At 44.5% G+C, this 26695-nt stretch overlaps 1 protein-coding gene and 1 long non-coding RNA gene across 6 annotated transcripts; both read right to left on the bottom strand.

The window, feature by feature from the left end:
• Positions 1-398: 398 nt before the first annotated feature.
• Positions 399-1937, bottom strand: LOC147944498 (uncharacterized). Its single transcript, XR_015557598.1, has 3 exons — positions 1555-1937; positions 1304-1458; positions 399-1203 (listed from the first exon to the last, which is right to left on the bottom strand). It is a non-coding gene; the product is annotated as an uncharacterized LOC147944498 (long non-coding RNA).
• An 11576-nt stretch (positions 1938-13513) lies between these two features.
• Positions 13514-22160, bottom strand: LOC104787514 (uncharacterized). 5 transcript variants are annotated; one of them, XM_087450930.1, is made up of 8 exons: positions 21988-22160; positions 21764-21850; positions 21502-21670; positions 21220-21422; positions 20900-21087; positions 20649-20803; positions 20476-20548; positions 13514-16019 (listed from the first exon to the last, which is right to left on the bottom strand). In XM_087450930.1, exon 8 carries the CDS (start codon positions 15769-15771, stop codon positions 14383-14385), a length of 1389 nt encoding a protein of 462 aa, XP_087307056.1. In that variant the 5' UTR covers positions 15772-16019; positions 20476-20548; positions 20649-20803; positions 20900-21087; positions 21220-21422; positions 21502-21670; positions 21764-21850; positions 21988-22160; the 3' UTR covers positions 13514-14382. The 5 variants fall into 5 exon arrangements, with proteins under 5 accessions (XP_087307056.1, XP_087307059.1, XP_087307057.1 ...); XM_087450933.1 differs by lacking the exon at positions 21502-21670 and having other exon boundaries at positions 13514-16002; XM_087450931.1 differs by lacking the exon at positions 21502-21670.
• Positions 22161-26695: the final 4535 nt, after the last annotated feature.

Genomic DNA, 26695 nt, shown 5'->3' on the forward strand with positions numbered 1-26695 from the left:
ATCATAAATTTTAAAAAGTCCATTAATTTATTGAAATGATGATTTAAAAATCTACTTTAAAATCCACTGTTATTCAAAATAGTTTGTAGATTTAGATTTTATAACTTTTAGGGATTCTGGAAGATTTGTGAGGATTTGTTAGTTAAAATACAGAAATCCAAATCTCATGGTTTTAGGTGGGATTTGGAAGAATTTAACCATAAATCATATCAACTTCCCTAAAATCTATCAAAATTCCAAATTTTCTAAATCCCATAAAATCCTCAAAAATCATGGTTTCAATACACCCCCTAAGACTATCTAAAGTTTTATAAATAGATTTAAAAAAACAACAAATTAATTAAGTATAAGATTTACTGAAACAACCCGACCCCTTTTTTTTAATAATTAAAAACAATATATAATTAAACATCCCATACTACTTAATTAACCAACCCAAACGACAACTCAACATTAAACCAGCAATAACATTAAGCACAGCGGAAACATACCAACAATACAAAACCAACAAATCATCAATACAATAACATTTCTAACCATTCTATCCGGCAACCTACCATAACACTAACCAAGGTTCCAACAACATAACCAACAAATCCAATAACACACAAACGGGACCCTAGATCATCCTCCTCCTCATCGCCATGATTCCACGATCACACTTTTGCCTTTACCTGCACACCACAAACAACAATTGAGATGCGTATTATCATAAATACTTAGTGAGGCCGTCCTCCCATCTACTAGGTTATACATACAAGCATATGAGACCCTCATGTTTAAGCAAAACAAACAACACACAATAATACATCAAACCAGGAAAACAAGTCTCGGCTGAGACCAGTGTCGACTGATGTCTCACGGTGTCGATCGATACTACAAACAATGGTGTCGACCGATGCTAAACAGTGTCGACCGATGCCTCTTCTGCAGACACGATCTGCGCGAACACGAACGTCGAACTCCCCTTCCAAATCATCTCGAATCCGTCTCAAACTCACCCAATTACCTCGGAAATCACTGGGAATCACAAAAGCAACGAACCCAAGCAACAAAACAACACAAACAGCAAAGAAAACACCCAAACAAGAGAGATCTCATGCTTAGATCAACCATGGTCAAGCACTCACCTTATCAACTGATTATAACAACAAATACAACCAGTTGAGACCCTCCTAACGTCTGAAACAGCCCAGAAACGCCCTACAACAAGCCACACAACCAAAAACGACTTATAGCAAAACTGGACAGAAACATCAGAAAAGAACAGTCTCAAAGACGAAACACTAAAATAAAAACCAACCGTTAACTATCAAATCGCTCCGGTAAAAAGCTACCCCTAGACGTCACGAAGCGTCCCACAAAATTTCAGCACGATCAGGCACCAGACGAGACCACGATCTCAGTTACAATCTCCGATGGTCCTAACTCGCGTCTGAGAAAACGTGTCTCACGAAACTGCCAATAACTCATCGAGTTTAAATCCAAATTTACTTCTGTAAAAAGACGAATGACGATGAAAGACTTGGGAATAAACCTACCAAATTTCATTACCTTTGAGAACGATTTGATATGCCGAAACTGTTTCCTCCCAAACCCTAACGATTCTGATCTTTCTCCTTTAATCTCCTTCACACCACAATAGGCTCTCTCCTCTCTCTCTATCTCTGAAAACGGCGACAAGACACCCTAAAATCCTTAATTTGTCGCTTCTCCACTTATAACACGATTTAGGGATTTTTCTTAAACCAAACCGAACCAAACAGCAATTAAAACGAACCGGACCAAACCAGAAAACATGGTGTCGATCGATACACCAAGGGTGTCGATCGACACCCACACCAAAACCTTAAAAATTGGTTCGCGGATGTTACAATTCTCCCCCACTAACAAGGATTCGTCCTCGAATCCCGCAAAACCGTCCAACTGTCAAGGACCTCCGTGCCACCGTCAACACGGCCCGCACGTCCCCAACCGAACTAAATACCGTCAGCCAAGGTTTCCCGTGCACTGTCGCAACAGCCCGCACACCTCCGACTGAACCATGAGGTCTCCCTCTAGCAAATATACTCGCATCAAAGACACTATTTGCTCACAACTCAGTGCTTCCCCCGTCCGTGGTCCAACCAACGAATCATGCCGGCTCGCTATCAGGCCAACCGCCTTAAACTACGGCATCCAGGAAGTCACTCACACACACTCCCCCCACTCTCGGGTCGCAACCCTCGAGACATACCGGCTCACTGCCAATCCGCGGCTCACAGCTACGGTATCCAGGGAGTCTCAAATATCTCGCTCTTGGGTCGTCACCCTCAAGCACACTCTCGGATCGTCATCCGAAGCCTCATACCACTCCCACTCTCTGGCCACAAAGTCCATCGAGCTATCGGTATCACATGAGTTGGGCTCACACGGCCTTGAGCAAAACAAACCTGATGCCATCGAGTATCTCCCGGCTAGATCTATCTCAACACTTCCCACAAAAATTCCCCTTTTAGAAACTTTCTAATTCTGGAAACTTTCCTTTTGTGGAAACTTTCTATTTATGGAAACTTCCAAAAATAGAAACCCGAGCTATTTCTCTTTTTCCCATGACGACAACAGTCAAACATAAAGGAAAATACTCATCTTATTAATCTCAAAATGTCATAATCGTTACAACCTCAATGAAAATACAACAGAAACAATAAGATACAACAATCCAATCCATCAACCCGCATTCCGAGCACCACCTCATCTTAGTACTGAGTCGCCCAACCAACCACCCCTAAGCGACCAAGTATCAAGAGAGATGGGCTGGAATACTCCGTACCCGCTCCAGCCACGGACTACAACTCAGACCCGGCTAGACAAGCTCAAGTCGCGGCCTGCTTCTCAAACCACTTCTTAAACATTGCCTTCATCCTCGCCTCAGGCTCCCAAGTCTGCTCCTCTACTCCATCACAGTCCTACAGGACTCTCATCAAAGGAATCTTCTTCTTCCGAAGTTCCTTGACTCTCCTCCCGAGTACCCTCAACGGTCTCGCCTCCAACGTCATGTTGGGCTGAAGATCCTCAGGAATCTTAGGCAACAGCCGGTCACCCTCGTGAAGACACTTCCTCAGCATCGACACATGAAATACCTTGTGGAACGCATGCATAACCTCAGGCAATTCCAGCCGATATGCCACTGGTCCCACCGGCTCAACCACTCTGCACGGATCCATGTACCTTGGACTCAACTTAGTCTCTGACAATGACCTGTTCGGACCCCGCAACATAGCCATCTTGAGGTACACTCTATCGTCAACCTGAAACTCAAGATCCTTTCTCCTCTTATCAGCATAGCTCTTCTGCCGATCCTGAGCCTTCCTCATGTTCAGCCTCAGAACCCGAATCTTCTGTGATGTCTCCTAAACAAAATCTGCACCAAATATGCTCCTCTCCCCCACCTGAGTCCAACATAACGGTGTACGACACGGCCTCCCATACAAAGCCTTATAAGGAGCCATCCCAATACTAGCCTGGTAGCTGTTGTTATAAGCAAACTCCACCAAGCTCAAGTGATCTGCCCAATGACCACCCCAATCCAGCACACACATCCTCAATAAATCCTCCAAGATCTGGATCGTCCTCTCTGACTGACCGTCCGTCTGAGGATGATAGGCTGTACTCATATGCACCTTCGTGCCCATCTCTGCCTGAAACGCCCTCCAGAACACCGAAGTGAACTTGGAATCTCTATCAGACACAATACTAGCAGGCACACCATGCAGTCTGACTATCTCTCTCACATACTTCTTAGCCAAGACCGCTGCTCCATCAATCTTCTTAATGGATAAAAAATATGCTGACTTAGTCAACCGGTCCACAATGACCCAAATAACATCAAAAGTTTGTGACACTGACAATCCTACCACAAAATCCATCGTGATCATATCCCACTTCCACTCTGAAATGGGTAGACTCTTTAGTAATCCGCTTGGAACCTGATGCTCAGCCTTCACCAGCTGACACACGTCGCACCTCGCGACCCAACTAGCTACAACCTTCTTCATCCCGACCTAATGATAATACCTCTTGAGGTCACGGTACATCTTAGTCGCTCCTGGATGAATAGAAAAACATGCTCGCATGAGCCTCCCTCAAGATCTCCTATCTCAAATCCTCATCCTTGGGCACACAAATCCGACCGTGCACCAAGATAGTACCATTAGTTGAGACCTGATACTCTGAATCAACATCCTTAGAGACATTCACCAGCCCCAAATCCTTCTCCTGAGCCAACCACACCCTGCTCAGAAGATCCGCTCCATAAGCCGCCTCCTAACCCAATGGTTCTCGAGAAACCACGCACAAGCTCAACGCACTGACCTCTCCTACCAGAGACTACATCTCATGGTCCTGTAGTAACCTGTCAAACCAAGGAAACTCCTGATCTTAGTGACATTCTGTTGTCTAGGCCAATCCCTGATAGCCTGAATCTTCTCCGGATTTACAGAAACTCACTATGCAGAAACAATGTGACCCAGAAAACCCATCTCACGCTGCTAAAAACTGTACTTGCTCCACTTAGCAAACAACTTCTGCTCCCGCAGCTTCTCCATAACTGCCCTCAAATGCGCTGCATGCTCCTCAGGACTCTTAGAATAAACCAGGATATCGTCGATGAAAATGATGACAGATACATCCAGAAACTCCTGAAACACACTGTTCATCAATCTCATAAACGCTGCTGGCGCGTTAGTCAATCCGAAAGGCATCACCACAAACTCATAGTGCCCATAGCTCGTCCTGAAAGCAGTCTTCCTCACATCTGCCTCATCTATCGGTATCTGATGTAACCCGATGCCAGATTTACCTTAGAGAACCGAGTAGCACCTCCCAGCCGATTCAACAACTCATCAATCCTGGGAAGAGGGTACTTGTTCTTGACAGTGACCCGGTTCAAACCCCATTAGTTAATGCACAAGCGGAAACTCCCATCCTTCTTCTTAATAAATAACACCAGTGCTCTCCACGGTGATACACTAGAACGTATAAATCCCTTGCTCCATAAATCCTCTAGTTGCTTCCTCAGCTCAACTAAACAAATACTCAAGTATGCCGACATCAACTCGCCGCCACCTAAATATCAACCCTCTTGTTCGTCCAAGAACCTCTAGTAACTTGCCACTTAGGGAAACTTCCCCAAGATAACTTATTCCAGAAATAGCTTTTCCACTTGGCAATTCTCCACAGTAAATCATCAATACGAGCGTAATAAAACAAACAAGTACCATACGTTCGCATATTCTGATTCACCGCGTCAAATGCTTTGCAGGCAGCTAACTCAAACCACTTGACTTATTCCCTCCAACAAGCTTACCAAAATCTTTGATCTAGCAACCCTGTCCATCTCCAATGAACTTCATCCAGCATCGTTACAACGATTACTTTATCCTGCCATGAAGGCTTTTCGTGAACTTATGTATCTGGCAAACATGCCTCTCCCGGCTCAATCCTGCTGTAACTCCCCTTCCCGGGACTCCGGCACCACCGGCCTCACAATCCTGGTGCACAGCCAAACATTCATAACCGCTATTGATGTGATCACGGGATCGACCACTCGGCCGTGAACACTCGATTCTCTCGGACGTCTCTCAACCACCTTCGCGTCCATCTCTACCGTATCACGTCCGGTTCCTACCGCTCGTTGTACTTTCGCTTCGATTCCACCTTCCTTATCGCATCACCGAGAATCCTTACCGCATCACCAAGGATTCTTACTGCCGCGTTGCCGAGAGCCGTTCCCGCAGTTTACCTTCAAACTCCGGGAACCGATTTCCGCATCGTCCGTACCGCGACCGAGACTGCTCGACCGAAGCCGAGACCAAAGGCCGGATCTCTCGATCCGCTCGTTCGTTTCAGCTCATCTCTCGCATCCACCGTTTGTTTCCTTACTGGATTCAAATCTCCGAGCCTTGTCCGAGGAAAGCCTCATCTAAATTCCTCGGCTCGAGAGAGTTTCGTTCCGTCCGTCCGCAGCGACCGTCCGTCCGTGCGACTCGGTAGACGACCGCGTCCGGCGGTCACATCAGCTTGGTATCAGAGCCAGCGGCTACCGAGAACGCATCATGGTACGCAGAGGACTACGAAGAAGGGCCTGACCAAATGGAACATGATCGAGGATCATCGGGCTACTATTGGCCATCAATGTCCCGAGCTGTGCGCCATAGCGAGCCAAGGTCGAACCGCTATGATGACTCCGACAATGATGACCTGGGTTCTTACTATACGCCGTCCGCATATCATCGAGAGCCGTGGAAGGAATACTCGAGTTGCACCCGAGCAATCCCGACCTTTCCATCGCACGCATCATCGAGCAAGTCAAGTGCTTGCCGCACTCGGAACCAAGGACTTCCGAGCTGGTCACCACGCGCAACACCGATCAACCCGTCAAGTCGCGACCGAGATAAAGCCAAGGCGAGCATTGTGGTTTCTCGGACTAAGTCAAGGGAGCGAACCGCAAGGAAGCCAGTGCAACTTCCCGGAGCACCAAATTTCACGGACGAGTTGATCTCTATCCGATCTGAACTCCAATACCTTGGAGAAATGTTGGGCCAGGCAGCGAGATCTTACACCCAGGGAGAATCATCACGGCACCAACACTCGGCCCTTGTAACTGTACCAACACCAGTCCCGCGAGTTCTTCATCAGCCGGAACAAGGTGACTTGACGCGGAACAAGCCGAATACCGACTTGATTGAGAACGCCGCACCAACAACGCAAGCTAACCGTACGCTGAGCCTAGGACGTGATTTCGATCGACAAATCTGTCCAGAAGAAGTCATTGACCCGGGAGGAATCGTAGAGACGCCAGCCGAGCCCCCATACCGACAAGTTCTTACACTCGGAGGTCCAAGTTCGGGTCATTACGCGGACCACGGTAAACTCTTTACCGCTCTCGGTCGAGGCAGAACCGACACTCGACCGCCACGTCCGGAGCCGACCATAGTACGCGAATCCTTACCCAGGACGCGTACCGAGCCATCAACCGAAGTCCAAGGAGATTCTGGCCGCGCAATCGAAGTCATATCCGGTAATCACTCGGTAATGGGGAGTTCCAAGTTAGCTAGGCCACCGGAGATGGCCATTGATGGATCTTTTCACTCGGTATTGTTCATGACTACTTCAAGTAGTAAGCTCCAGCTGGGAGTCGCCTATACCGAGCCATCCTTCTCCACTCTTAGCGCCAAGGCCGTTACCGCACATGGTCCTATGGCGACGTGTTCATTCAACTTTGGTGCGGATCAAACCTTTGTCTGGCATCCAGGAGAGTCTCAGCAAGCAACCACGGTTCATGAAGGGATCGCAGCGCTCAATGCCACTGGCTTTACCGGGGAAGTCTTATCCTTTTCCCTCAAGGCCTTACTGTTTCCTTTTGATCCCGGTAAATTAACCGCCGTTGAACTTTTGATGCTGCTGATTTTTGGGTTTTTTCCTTTTTGATCCAGGTGATGAGCAAAGTTTTGAGGCCAAAACTTCTATAAGAGGGAGGGAATGATGTGATCACGGGATCGACCACTCGGCCGTGAACACTCGATTCTCTCGGACGTCTCTCAACCACCTTCGCGTCCATCTCTACCGTATCACGTCCGGTTCCTACCGCTCGTTGTACTTTCGCTTCGATTCCACCTTCCTTATCGCATCACCGAGAATCCTTACCGCATCACCAAGGATTCTTACCGCCGCGTTGCCGAGAGCCGTTCCCGCAGTTTACCTTCAAACTCCGGGAACCGATTTCTGCATCGTCCGTACCGCGACCGAGACTGCTCGACCGAAGCCGAGACCAAAGGCTGGATCTCTCGATCCGCTCGTTCGTTTCAGCTCATCTCTCGCATCCACCGTTTGTTTCCTTACTGGATTCAAATCTCCGAGCCTTGTCCGAGGAAAGCCTCATCTAAATTCCTCGGCTCGAGAGAGTTTCGTTCCGTCCGTCCGCAGCGACCGTCCGTCCGTGCAACTCGGTAGACGACCGCATCCGGCGGTCACATCAGCTATGGTCATAAAACCTTGTCCCAAAGGTCAACACATCCAAAACCCGAGATTAAACCACCGTCAATCTCTCAAGGTCTACATTCAATCGTTATGTTTATACTCGCGTCCTAGGAATTGCTTGCTCCCAACTCTTCCACTCTTAGGTCACAACCTTCGAGTCATACCGATCTCACTCTCAGACCAGCGTCTTCGAGTTATACCGTCTCACTCTTGGCCCACAATCCTCAAGATCTCGGTATCAGGGGAACTACTCATCCCCTCAGGAGAACAACATCCCCTCTGCCACTCTCGGAGCCCTCAGCCGCTCGAGCTATCGGTATTCAGGGGAATCACCATCCCCTCAGGAGCAACAATCCTTAACGACTATAAACATCTCTCGACACAACTACGTCCTGTGGTCCGAGTATAACATTGCAATGTTACACCTGCCCACTCAACTTATATCCAACTGGATTAACCACCAAGCAGAGAACTATCTGCTCCAACTGCATATGTGAAACGACCGCCCCTTTTTTTTTTCTTTTTAATAATAAGTACAACATATAATTAAGCATCCCATACTACTTAATTGAACCACCCAAACCACCATTTCCTCATTAAACCAATAACAACCAATATGCACAGCGGAAACATACCAATAATACAGAAACGATACATCATCAATACAATAACATTCCTATCCAATCTATCCAGCAACCTATCACAACTCTAACCAAGGTTCCAACATAAATAATATAACCAGCACCACACAAACGAGACCCTAGATCATCCTCCTCCTCATCGCCATGATTCCACGCTACACAATTTGCCTTTACCTGCACCACAAACACAAATTGAGATGCATGAGTATTTGATAAACACTCAATGAGGCAATCCTCCCATCTACTGGGCTATACACACAAGCAATAAGATCTCTACATGCCACAAACAACAATCAATAAAACAAACCAGGCAATATACAGAGCATGCAACATCCATCGTAACTGAACAAGGGGGTGTCGACCGACACCAGATGGTGTCGATCGACACTGACTATCTGGTGTCGACCGACACCAAACTGGTGTCGACCGACACCCTGCCCGACACTCCCGAAAACCCTAGTTTGTGTCGACCGACACCTCCACATGGCATCGATCGACACTCGCCAAAGTCCCGAGCCGTCCTCGCGTTGGTGTCGACCGACACCCCAACTGGTGTCGACCGACACCGATGCCGAGCAGCGATTTCCCTCGATCAGAAACTCCGAATCTCGCCTCCAATCTTCTCCAATCCGCTCCTTGCACTCCCAGAAGCCAAACCCAGCCACAACAGCGACGAAAATACCATAGGGAACTCAAAGAAACAACCACATAAGCACCAAATCACATAGAATCTAGAGATCTTAGCTTAGATAAGCCATGGTCATGCACTCACCTCTTTCAAGAAGATTCTGACCAACAAGGACAAATTCCCTCACTCCTAGCAAGCTTCTAACACCTTCCCAACCTTAGATCTCCCAAGAACAGCAAGGAATCTCTCAATCTCTTCCCAAAAGCTCAAGAACACTTTTCTCTCTTTCTTTTTCTCTAAAAGCGGCCAAATAACCCCAAAAACACGACCCTAGGTCGTTTCCCCTCTTTTACACTCGATTTAGGGATTCCCTAAACCAACCACGCAAACCGAACAGTTAAAATTGAACCGACCAAACCGGCCATAACTGGTGTCGATCGATGCCTCACTAGAAGGTGTCGATCGACACCCTTACCAAAATACCAAAAATTGGTTTGCGGGTGTTACAATTCTCCCCCACTAACAGAAGATTCGTCCTCGAATCTGAACACACCGCCACTCATCCGCAAACTCACCAAAACACCGTCGCAACGGTTCCTACCATCCACCCATTTGGTCTGCCACCACAAGGACACCACTGGTCCAAACCACCCTGAACCCACTGGTCATCACCACTCTGGTCCCCCCGACCAGCATACACCTGACCCTCCCGGTCAACACATAGAAAACCCCGAGACTGAACCCCCATCAATCCCGAGATCCGCTTCCGATCTCAACCGTAACCCTGAGATTGAACCCCCATCAGTCTCATAATTCCACATCCGGTTACCATTCTTATTTCCACGCCCTTGACACTTTTGCCACCAACTTATCTGCTCTTAGGTCGCAAACTTCAAGCCATACCGATCACACTCTCAGACCCCCCGTCTTTGAGCCATACTGTCTCACCCTCGGGTCGTCACCCTTAAGATCACGGTACCAGGAGAACCCCCATCTCCTCAGGAGAACCCCCATCTCCTCTGCCACCCTCAGGACCGCAGTCCCTCGAGCTATCGGTATCCAAGAAACCCCCCGTCCCCTCAGGAGAACCCCCATCTCCTTATGAGTTGTTCAGGACCCCCCGTCCCTCAAGCAAACGGTCATAACGTCTATAAGCATTTTCCAACCTAGACCACCCCCGTGATCCGCGTAGAACATCTCAATGTCCTACCGACCCCATATCCTCTCTGAGAATATCACCACAGCCATGACCACCCCCAGGTCTCACTACTAACATCCCAACTCCTCGGTGTTTAAAAACACCCTTCCCACTAACACAAGTTCTAACTACTCCTAGAACTTTATGTTTTTAGAAACTTCCTATGCATGGAAACTTTCCATTTATAGAATTCCCGAGCGATTTTCTTTTCCACAAGATCCACAAATTCCAAAAACCAAAAAAAGAAAAACTGCATTTTATTAAAAACCTCAAGTGCAATAAACGTTTACAACTCCAAACGAAAATACGTAGCTGAAATAAAAAGAATCAGAAGCCAAACTAATCTCCGAGTTGAGCACCCGGTCCTCCCTTCGGTTGTGCCGCACCCCCCATCATCTGTCTCAACTTAGGACAGAAAGGCCTGATGTGCCCCTCCTCTCCACAATTAACACGATCGACGATATTCTTGTGAATCACCTTTCTTGGGACAGTCTGCCAACCTGTGGTTCTTGCTCCCACATCCGAAGCACCCTCGCCCACCTTCCTGCATACCTGACGTGTCTTCCCGCTTTCTCTTATGCCTTTGCTCCGACTTGTTACCCTTGTTTGGATTGTTCTGCTCCGAAGTCTCCTCTGTCTGAACCGCTGGACTGGCCACCACTGACTGTGCCCGGATATCCTCCTCAATCTCTGCTGCAGTCTCAACCAGCTCTGCACGCGTAGCATAACTCCTCCCTCTACAGTGAACTCTCAAGTCATCACGTAGGGCCCTCAAGAACCTCCTGATCTGAGCCTCCTCAGGCTCCATAGCCCGACCCCCATAACAAAGAAGTCGACTGAACTCCAAGTCCAGCTCCCGCACTGACCGTGTCCCCTGAGACAACTGAAGGAACTGCACCTCCAAACGATCCAATGCCTCTCTAGGAAAATACTTGCGGTTGAACTCCAAAACGAAGTCAGCCCAAGTCATCTCCCGCTGCACTCTCCTAGCAGCCACCGATCTCCACCACACCTCAGCATCACCACTCAAATGATGGACCCCTATGTCCACCCAAAACTCCTCAGGACATCTCAGAGTATGGAACTTACGTTCCACACTCGTCCTCCACGCATCCGCCATAGTAGGGTCTGTACCACCCGAAAACCTCTCAGTATAAAGTTTATGCATCTCCTTCAGCATAGACAAATAACGAGCATGAGCTCTCACATCCGCAGCCATTGGCTGCTGCTCCTCCACCACCACTGGTGGCACTACCTGAGCCTGAGCCGGGCCCAAACCTGGTATCCGCTCCAACAGCTGTGTCAACAAGCCCGCCAGGTCCACACCTCCCACAGGAGCCCCACCTGCTGGGATTCCCACACCCGGAACCCTAGCACCACCGGCCACTCGAGCACCGACACCGCCCGCACTGACCCCCTCAGCGCCTACGGTCCTATCAGTACCACCACCGGCCACACTCATGGACCCCTCCTGGAAATCCTGCGACTCGCCGACACCCTCAGCTGTCACACTCTGCTCAACAGACTCACTCACTGCTGGGACTCTGCCCCTACCACGACCACGACCACGACCAGGACCGCGACCCCCACCACGTCCGCGTCCACGACCAGCAACAGCTCCACCCTTAACCATCTGCGCTACCCAGAACAGAAAGCTAAGTACACAAATCAAAATCGCACACAAACACACATCTTACCGTGGAATCTCATTGAAGGCTCGAAGAGGATGATACTAGGACTCCATACCACATGCAAATTGACTAACTACCCATAATCAATTCCATCACACAACATCATGCATCAAGCAAAAAGAAAATAATTCACCCAATTAAATTCCTAACCGCTCTAACCATCCACTTAACCATCCTAGAACCGTAAAGGCTCTGATACCAAAATGAAACGACCGCCCTTTTTTTTTTTTTTTTAATAATAAGTACAACATATAATTAAGCATCCCATACTATTTAATTGAACCACCCAAACCACCATTTCCTCATTAAACCAATAACAACCAATATGCACAGCGGAAACATACCAATAATACAGAAATGATACATCATCAATACAATAACATTCCTATCCAATCTATCCAGCAACCTATCACAACTCTAACCAAGGTTCCAACATAAATAATATAACCAGCACCACACAAACGAGACCCTAGATCATCCTCCTCCTCATCGCCATGATTCCACGCTACACAATTTGCCTTTACCTGCACCACAAACACATATTGAAATGCATGAGTATTTGATAAACACTCAGTGAGGCAATCCTCCCATCTACTGGGCTATACACACAAGCAATAAGATCTCTACATGCCACAAACAACAATCAATAAAACAAACCAGGCAATATACAGAGCATGCAACATCCATCGTAACTGAACAAGGGGGTGTCGACCGACACCAGATGGTGTCGATCGACACTGACTATCTGGTGTCGACCGACACCAAACTGGTGTCGACCGACACTGATGTGACCGCCGGACGCGGCTATGGGTCGATGGAGGAGTGTGACTTCGGTCAAGTCAGAATCGGTGGGACTTTCCTCGACCAAGCTTCAAGGGTTCGAATCCAGAGAGGATTCAAACGACAGAAACGAGAGTTGAGGAGATTCCAACGAACGGTTTGTGAAAACGGTCGTGAAGCCTTCTCGGAACGTACGAACGCGGCTGAGCGGATACGGCTAGCGGCAGGACTCGGTGGGAAACGGAGGTGGAAGCGATGCGAGATGGTACTGGGAAGTCTCGAGGACTGATGGTAATGAACTCGAGGCTGGTGAAGTGGAAACGATGATAGACTCGAGAGCTGGCGGAAGAGAACTCGAGGTTGGGACGGTGGGACGAAAGAGATGGGCGATGGAATAGAGGTGGTTTGATGCGACGACACAAGAGGGTTGGCTCTCCTCTTGATACGGTCAACTAAGAGATTACAAACCCGGTTTGTGAATCTCTTAGGGTTTCTCAAGAGCCAAGTCCCGGACTTAGGCTAAGGAGAGAGGTGAGACAAGAACAAAGAATCTCTCTTTGTGAAAATTTCTATTTCTTTCAAGTCTGCCTTTTACAATGAGGGTTGATGCCTTTATATAGTGAGGCTTACATAAGGAGACTCTAAAAACCCTAGGGACGTGGCCATGATCTAAACCATACACATGGCCAAAAAGCAAAAGCAAAGATAAAGCAAAGCAAAGACCAATCTAACGGTCATGGAGGGATCTAGAAGAAATTCAAAAGAAAAGAAGGGAAGGGGATAGGGTGGCCACGTCATTGGCTGAACGTGGATAGGATCTTCACTTCCTTGGCTCCTAAGCATGTCAATAAGTGTTTCCAAGTCATGAGCCAAGTGGGATCAAAGTGGAGATGCACTAGAGTTTGCTGCCTCGTTAAAACCTCTTTGGTAAACCCATTGGGACAAACCCAAAGTAGGAAAAAGAGTACAGCTCCTTCTAATGGCTTAGGGATGTCTTCACACTGGCGTGATGGTGAAGACACTCAATTCAAGCTTCCCAAAGCTGGTCGCGGCTCAATGTGCCTAAGTGGTGATGCTATCCTCGGGCCTTTTGTGTGTAGGTTGAAGCTCGGCCTTGAAATACTCAAGAGGTGACTTTGTCTTGTTCCTCCAAGTTGATTCTTCTTTGGTCGCCTTGTTGGAGCTCCCTTGGTCGCGTTGAGGCTCCTGGGAGGGTCGCCAGTGCCTTGGCCGCGTTCGAGATAGGCGTTCTGTCCATGTCCGATGCTTCTCGGTCATGCGTCTCGGAGCCGTCCGGGACGTCTCGGGCGTCTTGGTCAGGGGGTCGAACCCGTGATCACATCATTCCCTCCCTCTTCTAGAAGTTTTGACCTCAAAACTTTGCTTTCCACCTGATTCAACATAAGAAGACCCAAATCAGTAGCATCACAAGTTCATTCGCGGCTTATTACCGGGATCAAAGGAAAATAGTAGAGCCTTAAGGGTAAAGGATAGGACTCCCCTGATAAGGCTAGCGGTGAATGGTGTTTTGATCCCTTTGTAGGCCGCGGTAGGTTGTAGACGCTCTCCAGGATGCCACACATAGTTTTGGTCCGCACCAAAGTTGATCAAATGCATCGCCATATGACCTTGTGCGGTAAAGGTCTTGGCGCTAAAAGTGGAGAGAGATGGCTCGGTCTTGGCGACTCCCAGCTGGAGCGTACTACTTGTAGTAGTCAATAATATCACTGGATGGACAGACCTTTCAGTGGCCATCTTCGGTGGCTCAGCTTGCTTGAAACTCTCCATTATCAAGCAACCGTCGGTTATGGCGTTACACACACGGCCTGACTCCTCTTTGGCCTCGACCAGAGACTTGTCACACTTCCCGAAAGAGGACTCTTGCTCCACGCCTTGCTCCGGAGGTGGTGGTTGAGTGTCAAGTCGGTCTTGGTCTGTGTGATGTTCGATGCTCGTTCTTGGCGCTTCCGGTTTTGGTTTATCCTCGGCCCAAATTCCTCCTTTGGCCGGTCCCTTGCACAGTGTGGGCAGCTCACGGTGCTGAACTGGCGGCGCATGGCTCCTTGGACTTGGTATGGTTGCAGCGCTGACCACGTCCTGGAATAGTTCCTTGTTTTGTACTGGCGGCTCACGGAACGGCACTAGGGACGCATAAGTCCTTGAACTCTCGGCAGGGGCCGAGTTACGGCTTGTTCGCGGGGCCGGCATTGGAACTGGTGCACGGTATTGAGCGGAACGCGCATACGTCCTGCTTGGCTGCTCAACATAGGCCGAATGATGCCTTGATCGCGATGCCGGTGTAGGAAGTGGTTCATAGTTTTGGTGCCGTGGAGTCTGTCTTCGCGTGGGAGCACTTGGAGACCAGGTAGGGATGCCTCGGTTACGACCTCGGTGATCACTCGAGCTCCTCTCGACCCGTTGACCAATTGTTGTTGATTCAATTCGGTCGAGTTTATCGTTGAGGTCTCGAAGCGTGTGTTGGAGTGAGATCAACGCGTCTGCTGTGCTGGGTGGCCTGGGAATAGGCTCCTTTCTTCTTACGGATCGGTGCCTCGGCTTCTTAGTGTACGCAACCCAGTCATCACTATCGGAATCTTCATATAGACCCGCCTTTGGTTCTTCAACGCGGGTAGCTCGTGACAAGGACGGCCAATAACAGTCTGGCGGTCCACATTCGAGCTCTCCTTGATCTAACTCCTCGCCATAGTCCTCTTCGGACCAATATTCATCGCCGGTGGCCTCTTGTTCCGGTTCCAGGCCAAGTTCTTCATCACACCACGATTCCATATCAGATTCGTCTCCATCAAACTCCATGCTTGATCAGTGTACGATCAAGTGTGGCATATTGTTCGCGGTTTTGGAAACGGCTTTGGAACGAGGTGCGTTTGATGGTACGGACGGCTGCCGGAAGTCGTCGGCGGTACAGTGGTACGACAGTAGGACGAACGACCAATGGTGGTTGGTTGAAGATTTGCTGACGCGGCTACACGACCGAAGGTTGATCCTCGGTTGTTGACGCGTCTTGGTCCGTACGTGATGTGCTGGCTGAGCAAGTGGTGTACCTCGTCAAAACAAAAGAATATTCGTGAGTATCTTTAAATTCAAATGGACCACAAGGAGATATTTATCTCACCAAGCAATGATTGAGGACAGCTCACGACAATTCAAACCTAAGACTAAACAAAAGCAAAAAGTAAAAGCAAAAGCAAAACACTAAAAGACAAAAACTGCTTTATGACCAAAATAAACAAGAACTCAATTCCTAAACAAACTCTAGCAATTTTCAAATTAAATGCAAAACAAAGATGAACAAAGATGCAAACATCCTAGATAAATGATGAACAATGCCACACATGCAACAAATTAAACCAAAATGATGCAACGAAACAACTAAACAAAAATGATGCAACTCTATCTACTAAAGCCAAAAGCAAAAGTAAAAGCAAGTTACTAAAAGCCAAGAAGACAACTCTCCCATGGACCACAAGGTTCAAAGGAAGGCTATCCACGTCCACATTTGTTGTGGTCTTGACCAAAAGCACTTTAGAGGTGGCTAATCTCTCTACACACAAAAGCAACTAGTCCTAGACCACACAAGAAAATTCAACACGGTTTTGACCAGTTTGAATTTCAAAAGACTTGGCTAGAAATTAAAGAGGAAAAAACAAGTGGTAGAAACCAAATGTCTTTCACCTTTATATTTACCAAGCGACAAGGTTAAAAACACCAAAACACAACTAAAGCAAAGCACAAACGAATCTAGCACCCTATAACAGCAAAACAAAAAGCAACACAGCCTTTAAAAGATCTAGACAAACAAACTAAGAACACACAAGAACAAAACAAGAACAGCAAGAACAAACTAGAGCGAACAAAAACAAGCTAGAAACGAAAAGGAAAACTAACAACCGAGAAAACAAACGAACTAACAACCTAAAGATTCAAGCTTTATACAAAAGAGAAGAGTTTTAGATCGACACAACCTTGTAGGAGCGTTTGAAGCTCTGATACCAAGCTGATGTGACCGCCGGACGCGGCTATGGGTCGATGGAGGAGTGTGACTTCGGTCAAGTCAGAATCGGTGGGACTTTCCTCGACCAAGCTTCAAGGGTTCGAATCCAGAGAGGATTCAAACGACAGAAACGGGAGTTGAGGAGATTCAAACGAACGGTTTGTGAAAACGGTCGTGAAGCCTTCTCGGAACGTACGGACGCGGCTGAGCAGATACGGCTAGCGGCAGGACTCGGTGGGAAACGGAGGTGGAAGCGATGCGAGATGGTACTGGGAAGTCTCGAGGACTGATGGTAAAGAACTCGAGGCTGGCGAAGTGGAAACGATGATAGACTCGAGAGCTGGCGGAAGAGAACTCGAGGTTGGGACGGTGGGACGAAAGATATGGGCGATGGAATAGAGGTGGTTTGATGCGACGACACAAGAGGGTTGGCTCTCCTCTTGATACGGTCAACTAAGAGATTACAAACCCGGTTTGTGAATCTCTTAGGGTTTCTCAAGAGCCAAGTCCCGGACTTAGGCTAAGGAGACAGGTGAGACAAGAACAAAGAATCTCTCTTTGTGAAAATTTCTATTTCTTTCAAGTCTGCCTTTTACAATGAGGGTTGATGCCTTTATATAGTGAGGCTTACATAAGGAGACTCTAAAAACCCTAGGGACGTGGCCATGATCTAAACCATACACATGGCCAAAAAGCAAAAGCAAAGATAAAGCAAAGCAAAGACCAATCTAACGGTCATGGAGGGATCTAGAAGAAATTCAAAAGAAAAGAAGGGAAGGGGATAGGGTGGCCACGTCATTGGCTGAACGTGGATAGGATCTTCACTTCCTTGGCTCCTAAGCATGTCAATAAGTGTTTCCAAGTCATGAGCCAAGTGGGATCAAAGTGGAGATGCACTAGAGTTTGCTGCCTCGTTAAAACCTCTTTGGTAAACCCATTGGGACAAACCCAAAGTAGGAAAAAGAGTACAGCTCCTTCTAATGGCTTAGGGATGTCTTCACACTGGCGTGATGGTGAAGACACTCAATTCAAGCTTCCCAAAGCTGGTCGCGGCTCAATGTGCCTAAGTGGTGATGCTATCCTCGGGCCTTTTGTGTGTAGGTTGAAGCTCGGCCTTGAAATACTCAAGAGGTGACTTTGTCTTGTTCCTCCAAGTTGATTCTTCTTTGGTCGCCTTGTTGGAGCTCCCTTGGTCGCGTTGAGGCTCCTGGGAGGGTCGCCGGTGCCTTGGCCGCGTTCGAGATAGGCGTTCTGTCCATGTCCGATGCTTCTCGGTCATGCGTCTCGGAGCCGTCCGGGACGTCTCGGGCGTCTTGGTCAGGGGGTCGAACCCGTGATCACATCAGACACCCTGCCCGACACTCCCGAAAACCCTAGTTTGTGTCGACCGACACCTCCACATGGCATCGATCAACACTCGCCAAAGTCCCGAGCCGTCCTCGCGTTGGTGTCGACCGACACCCCAACTGGTGTCGACCGACACCGATGCCGAGCAGCGATTTCCCTCGATTAGAAACTCCGAATCTCGCCTCCAATCTTCTCCAATCCGCTCCTTGCACTCCCAGAAGCCAAACCCAGCCACAACAGCGACGAAAATACCATAGGGAACTCAAAGAAACAACCACATAAGCACCAAATCACATAGAATCTAGAGATCTTAGCTTAGATAAGCCATGGTCATGCACTCACCTCTTTCAAGAAGATTCTGACCAACAAGGACGAATTCCCTCACTCCTAGCAAGCTTCTAACACCTTCCCAGCCTTAGATCTCCCAAGAACAGCAAGGAATCTCTCAATCTCTTCCCAAAAGCTCAAGAACACTTTTCTCTCTTTCTTTTTCTCTAAAAGCGGCCAAATAACCCCAAAAACACGACCCTAGGTCGTTTCCCCTCTTTTACACTCGATTTAGGGATTCCCTAAACCAACCACGCAAACCGGACAGTTAAAATTGAACCGACCAAACCGGCCATAACTGGTGTCGATCGATGCCTCACTAGAAGGTGTCGATCGACACCCTTACCAAAATACCAAAAATTGGTTTGCGGGTGTTACAATATGTCAACCTATCCGCCTCTCTAGGCCCGATACCTCTTGAGGATAATCTCATACCGGTCATCTACAACCGCTCCATCCTCTTAACATAAGGTGGAAAGTCCTCAACATCCGCAGCCCTCGACTGCACCCCGCCACATGCGGCACAACTGGAGCCTACACTGGTACCCCTCTCGGTAACCGCTCCAACAGCCCGCCAACAGATCTGCCAAGCGATCATCTCGACCCTGGGCTCCACCTGCTGCAACCCCACACCTGGGTTCCCAGCACACCCGGCACGCTCACCGGCTAATCCCCTCTGGTCCCTCCTGATACGCTTGCGACCCTCTGACGTACCTCCTCGTGGAACTCTGGACCACACACTCGCTGGCCTCGGGACCCGCCCGACAATGACCACGACCACGTCCCCGTCCACGACCAACTACTCAAACACCTTAACCACTGATCTTCCAAGAGCAGAGGCTAACAAGCAGAAAATAAATCAATACCACACAAAGAAACATAACAATAACTCACCGTGGAATCTCATTGAAGGCTCGAAGAGGATGTTCTAAGACTCCATGCCACACACAATTGACTAACTCACATAATAAATTCAAGCATGCAAATCCCAAACATCTACAGCACAAAGCCTAGTGAACCCAAACCTAGAACCGTAAGGGCTCTGATACCAAAATGAAACAACCCGACCCTTTTTTTTTTAATAATTAAAAACAATATATAATTAAGCATCCCATACTACTTAATTAACCAACCCAAACGACAACTCAACATTAAACCAGCAATAACATTAAGCACAGCGGAAACATACCAACAATACAAAACCAACAAATCATCAATACAATAACATTCCTAACCATTCTATCCGGCAACCTACCATAACACTAACCAAGGTTCCAACAACATAACCAACAAATCCAATAACACACAAACGAGACCCTAGATCATCCTCCTCCTCATCGCCATGATTCCACGATCACACTTTTGCCTTTACCTGCACACCACAAACAACAATTGAGATGCGTAAGTATTATCATAAATACTTAGTGAGGCCGTCCTCCCATCTACTAGGTTATACACACAAGCATATGAGACCCTCATGTTTAAGCAAAACAAACAACACACAACAATACATCAAACCAGGAAAACAAGTCTCGGCTGAGACCAGTGTCGACCGATGCCTCACGGTATCGATCGATACTACAAACAATGGTGTCGACCGATGCTAAACAGTGTCGACCGATGCCTCTTCTACAGACACGATCTGCGCGAACACGAACGTCGAACTCCCCTTCCAAATCATCTCGAATCCATCTCAAACTCACCCAATTACCTCGGAAATCACTGGGAATCACAAAAGCAACGAACCCAAGCAACAAAACAACACAAACAACAAAGAAAACACCCAAACAAGAGAGATCTCATGCTTAGATCAACCATGGTCAAGCACTCACCTTATCAACTGATTATAACAACCAATACAACCAGTTGAGACCCTCCTAACGTCTGAAACAGCCCAGAAACGCCCTACAACAAGCCACACAACCAAAAACGACTTATAGCAAAACTGGACAGAAACATCAGAAAAGAACAGTCTCAAAGACGAAACCCTAAAATAAAAACCAACCGTTAACTATCAAATCGCTCCGGTAAAAAGCTACCCCTAGACGTCACGAAGCTTCCCACAAAATTTCAGCACGATCAGGCACCACACGAGACCACGATCTCAGTTACAATCTCCGATGGTCCCAACTCGCGTCTTAGAAAACGTGTCTCACGAAACTGCCAATAACTCATCGAGTTTAAATCCAAATCTACTTCTGTAAAACGACGAATGACGATGAAAGACTTGGGAATAAACCTACTAAATTTCATTACCTTTGAGAATGATTTGATATGCCGAAACTGTTTCCTCCCAAACCCTAATGATTCTAATCTTTCTCCTTTAATCTCCTTCACACCACAATAGGCTCTCTCCTCTCTCTCTATCTCTGAAAACGGCGACAAGACACCCTAAAACCCTTAATTTGTCGCTTCTCCACTTATAACACGATTTAGGGATTTTCCTTGAACCAAACCGAACCAAACAGCAATTAAAACGAACCGGACCAAACCAGAAAACATGGTGTCGATCGATACACCAAGGGTGTCGATCGACACCCACACCAAAACCTTAAAAATTGGTTCGCGGATGTTACATTTAACATCCAACCCGCTTGGATAAAGTTAACTTGGTTATTCAATCCACTGCCTATATATATTTGAGTATATGAAGCTTGATCTCTTCCGATGTTTAAGTTATGTAAACTAATCCAACCTTCTACACCACGATATGGACCATCACGTGATCTTACTCCAGCAATATACCAAAAGTCGATTACAATAACATTTATATTAATATCTGAAATAAGCATGTAAAGTGTTATTAGATCTAAGGAATTAAGAGAAAATTATGCTTACATGTGTTCCAGGACTATCACCTGTAAGTGCATGGAAATATTTCTCGGTGTAAAGTTTTGTGTTGTTAATGTATTCTTTTGAATTTCTCAATATAGGAACAGTATTATCTGGACATCCCATTTTTCTCTTATATGTTTTATTGTTGCCAGTTTGATTCTTCAATTCAGGTTTTGAAACTGATGGTTTCAACTTTTCAAAAAAAATAAATAATATATTCAAATTCAATATCATTTATATCATAATAAATGTGCATATGAGATGCATTATGAAACGTTTATGCACCTGAATTGTATGATCTTTGAGCAAAGGATGATCAAGTCCTGGCTGCTTATAAATGTCAATGCAATCATATGTTACATTTTCACTTATCTGCAAATAACAAATAATGATTAAGATTATAAATGAAGTTAATCTGACTCCATAAAACATATTAGACTATAAAATATGATGATTTTAAACTAATTAAGTATATCAGAAAAATAATTTGGTTATATTTTAAAGCTAACCTTGAAGATTTTGAGAGGCATAACATTTTGATCTGCATGAATTGTTGCTGAAAACAATAGATGTAAGAAAACCATTAAAAGAGGCATCCTAACTCTTGTAGACATTTTATGAGTTCTTAATTCTGGAAACACTAAATTTATTATAAATTGTACACTGATGTAAAGAAAAGAAAAGGAAACGCATTAAGCACACTGAAATGTTTGACTGACAAATGAAATATAATGTTTGACTGAAATATTATGGAAAGGTTGTGACAGAAAGTTAAAGAGAACTCAAATATTATATATAAACAAAACTGGCAAAAAGTAGAAGATCATTAAATGGGAGATGGTAGAACTTTGACCATAAACAAAATAAGGCATATGTGCTCTCAACTATTTTTTATTTGCTAGTTTAATAGTTAAAACTAAGATTTTTTAGTTGGAATACTTCATTTTTAGAGACATTTTTAGGTCAAAACAAGAAAAGTATCCCATCATTAAATATGAATAATAATTAAGGAAGAAAGTTATAAAGTACCTTGGGATAAATTTCTTGACCCTCTGCTTTAGTCTAAAAGATAAACTAACACATTCTTAAAGCCTTCAAGGTATGAATCTCCAACAATATCGACAATTGGTTTTGATCATCAACAATTACGCTCCTTTCATTATGTCAATTGATTTTTATTTAATTTGAATATTTTATTTTTATATAGATCACACCATGAATTAGATATGGAAGGCTCGTTTGTGTTAATGTAAAAATCAAAAAATTAATGAATCAAAAACGTTTAGTTTCTTATACAAAAGTTTTGTCTTTTGTGTCTTGTTTATTATTTCCTTTTTGCATATTCCGTTGAATTCATATCTTCATGCAATCGACAAAGTATTGCATGGATTCCATAATCTAGAAATCAAGTGAGATTTCCCTTTCACACGAGTGAATATCTTTTTGAAAGTGGTTCTTAGATCAAAATATGTGTGGCGTCGCGTCATTCGTTTTAAACAAATTCAATTATGTGGATATCGGATCCAATCCTTGAATATAAATCTATGAATGAGATGAAAAGTAATCTAATAGTCAGAATTATAAAGCGAATACGTGTTTAGATAGTAAAAATATGGTAGCAAGAATGTATAAAATAGCGTATAAGATGGATCAAGCGGTCAAGAAGTATGAAATCGGTATCCCTATCCTTCATGTTCTCAAGGACCCTATATTTATATACAAACAGATATTTAATGCGGTTAGGAGTGTCAAAATGGATCCAAATTTATGGATCAACTCAAACCAAACCAATCCAAAAATTTATTGAATTGATAATTTGATTTTAATGACTTAATGGGTCAAAATTGTTTATGGGTTTAATGGATTGGGTTAAAATGGTTGATGGGTTGACTAAAACCAAACCAAACATAGTTGAATTGATTTCGAATACCAAATTAAACCAATTTTGCTTTCAATTTAATGTTTAAACCAAATTGAACAAACCCAAAAGAACAAAACCAAGCCCTCTCTCCCACTTCCCGACTTAAACTTCTTCTTCTTCTACTTCGACCGACTCAAAGCTTCTCACTGGCCCCTTCTTCTTCGATCTCCCTCAAATTTTTGAATACATGGGTATGAATAACGTTCCCAGATCGATTTATGGTGTGGGTTTCCCAAATTTTTTGCTTATGTCTTTTAGGGTTCTTCTATTGGGTTTGTTAGATCGCTTGTTGTATTCATCTGTGGTATTGGTAATTTTGATGGAACTTTGAAATCGATTGAAGTCAATTGTAATAACGTTGCTAGATCGATTTAAGTTGTGGGTTTCCCTTATTTTTTCTCTATTCTAGCTTAGTTTTTTCATAGATGATCATTTGTGTGTTCTATGTGTTTAATTTTGGATCACATGTTCACATGTTCATCGACTAGTACCTTGGCTTCAATAGTTGTATATTGGCTAATGCAATCGAATAAATACTCGGTTTGGCTGTTGATTAACAAGACTATTTTCATTTTTATGCACCTGGAACTGTTGATTAAATTGAAATGATCATATTTATGCATCTGAGGTTTATCTATATGAATTGAGTGTGGCTTTGAGTGAATGTTAGTTGTGTCAGAAACATCTCATGGGTTTTGTGTTGTTTTTTGCAGAACAAGTGATGAATGAATCGAATGATGAAGAAAAACCTCCTAGTGGCGTTGATGGAAAATCATCATCAAGAGCATCACAATCTAGAATACTAGTAAGTTCTTCTCATCATCCAAAAAGACATAAGAAGTCATTAATGTGGAAATACTTTGTAACAAAAAAAACTGATGATGGTAAAGAAAGGGCATATTGTAAGAAATATCCAAAAAATTATTTGCGGAAGCCTACTAGTGGAACATCTAATTTGAAACGATGAATGCTTACTAGATGTGGATGTACAAAGAATGAGGGTGAAGTTTCATGATAAATTTGCTAGTGGAACATCTAATTTGAAATGATGAATGCTTACTAGATGTAGATGTAGAAAGAATGAGGGTGAAGTTTGATGATAAATTTGCTAGGTAGAAGATTAGTAGGGTGATTATACGCCATAATATTCCTTTTCTTGTGGTTGAATAAGAGGAGCTTATGGATTATCATAGTTTTTAAAACCCGGATTATAAGTGTTATAATAGAAACACGAGCTGCTGTGATCAAAACTTGGGAAAAGGAAAAACCGAGATTAAGGCTTGAGCTGGGAGATGGATATTGGGCTATTGTTTGACTTCTGATTGTTGGGCTATTGTTTATGGAGATGGATATATAGTTGTAACTGCTCATTATGTTGATGCAAAATAGACATAATTTTGCTATTAACTAGATGCAAAATATTGATGCTTTAGCTTGTAAGACTCATGAATGTTTAAAAGAGTGGAGGATAGAGAAAAGGTGTTTAGTTTGACTTTGGATAATGCTACAGCTAATGGAACATTGTAAGACGTTAAAGGATACAATTAATTTAGATAATGATTTGCTGTGTAAAGGAGAGTTTTTCCATGTGAGATGATATGCACACATCCTAAATCCTATTGTACAAGATGGTTTATTTGTTATTAGTAGTGCATTGACTAAGATTAGAGAAACTATAAAGTATCTAAAATGCTCAAAGTCTAGATGTATTGCATTTGGAGAATGCGTAGAGGGTGATGGTGAAGTTCTTTTGTCTTTGGATGTTCAGCATAGATGAAATTCAACTTACTTAGTGCTAGAGAAGATTTTAAAGTAACATTCTGCTTTAAATATGTTTAAAATGGTTGACAAAAACTAAAAACATTGTCCCTCTACTCAAGATTGGAAGAGAGCAAAGTTGATTCATGAGATTTTGATGCCATTCTATAGTATTACTACTTTGTTACCTCGAAAAAGTTATTCTACATCTAACTTGTACTTTGGGCATGTATAGAAGATTCAATGTTTGGAAGTGAACAGGAATCACGATGACAACATGATTAGAGAGATAATTTATAATGAGGCTATAATATATATATATATATATATATATATATATATATATATATATATATATATATATTGAGAGCAATACAGTGTTATTGTTGCGGTGGGAAATTTTTTAGATCCTTGGATGAAATTCAAACTTTTGAAGTGATGTAAGAATCAATATCAATATTGATTTGGAGCTAACTAACACAAGTAGTACACGAACTGGTACAAGAAGCGATGTGATCGATACAGAGCAATGCGGAGGAAATCAAACCATGGATCTAACCAAGTATTTGGAAGGTATAGGATTTGACATTCCTCAACAACATGCCTATTTTGGAGATATTTGTCAAGACCCACGAGTAAAGAAAGAAGTGATTCAGCTAGTAGCACCAAGAAGTAGCTCAAGGCATATCAAAGTTGCCATTTTGGGAGCTGAGTGCCTTTAATGCTCAACGGTCATATTTCCTCAGATTTTGCACACTCCTAAGCCTCATAAAATGATCTTAGACGTCCCAAAATCACATCACTTCCAGCCCCTAAGTTGTCAAGACTCAAGCATCACAACTTTCCTAATTTGACTGATTCTCTCGTTAATTTCTAACTACCATATTTTTATTTATTATTGAGAAATCTTGTATTTTTCTAGTTTATTATCGTTGTAGTTGTAGATGAGCCTATATAAGCTCACATTCATATTTATTACCATTTAAATTATAATGATACATGATTTGTTTGATTTGGATGATGTCCCAGATTATATGGAAGAAGTGCGTTGCGTATGTATTTAGGGGAACCAAAATTAGAAATGAAAAGTCATTCTCAATTGAATGTTTTGCATTATTGGAGAGAGAACATACATCGTTTTGGTGTGTTAACATACATAGCCTTGGACATTCTTAGCATTCTGATAACTAGTAGTTGGTAAGTCTTCCTTTAGTATTGGAGCTCATTTGATTTTGAATAAACTTAGTCTTTCTTTGATTTTTCTTCCATAAGCCTATTTGCGGATTGCGAATTTATCCATTTTGCACCTCGTATTCTCAAACTCTCAGGGAGCTCTTTATACTCGACCACTTCAATACTGGTGACTCCTATCTTAGATCCCATTGATAATTTATTATCGACATCCGGAAGACATATGTCCACCTTCTTTAGCTATGGTCCTTAGTGAAAGTTCCATGCATAATGGGAGATTTTGATCCAACATAATTCATTTGTCAATCTTCAAAAAATTTTAATTCATTTGATCAGTAAGTTAGATA

Source organism: Camelina sativa, chromosome 5, assembly GCF_030686135.1.
Source record: "Camelina sativa cultivar CO46 ecotype springtype chromosome 5, ASM3068613v1".
Classification (NCBI taxonomy): domain Eukaryota; kingdom Viridiplantae; phylum Streptophyta; class Magnoliopsida; order Brassicales; family Brassicaceae; genus Camelina; species Camelina sativa.

What these genes read in the sequence shown, in the direction of transcription:
- LOC104787514 (XM_087450933.1), bottom strand. Translation starts at nt 15,771, where the DNA reads ATGGAGTTTGATGGAGACGAATCTGATATGGAATCGTGGTGTGATGAA.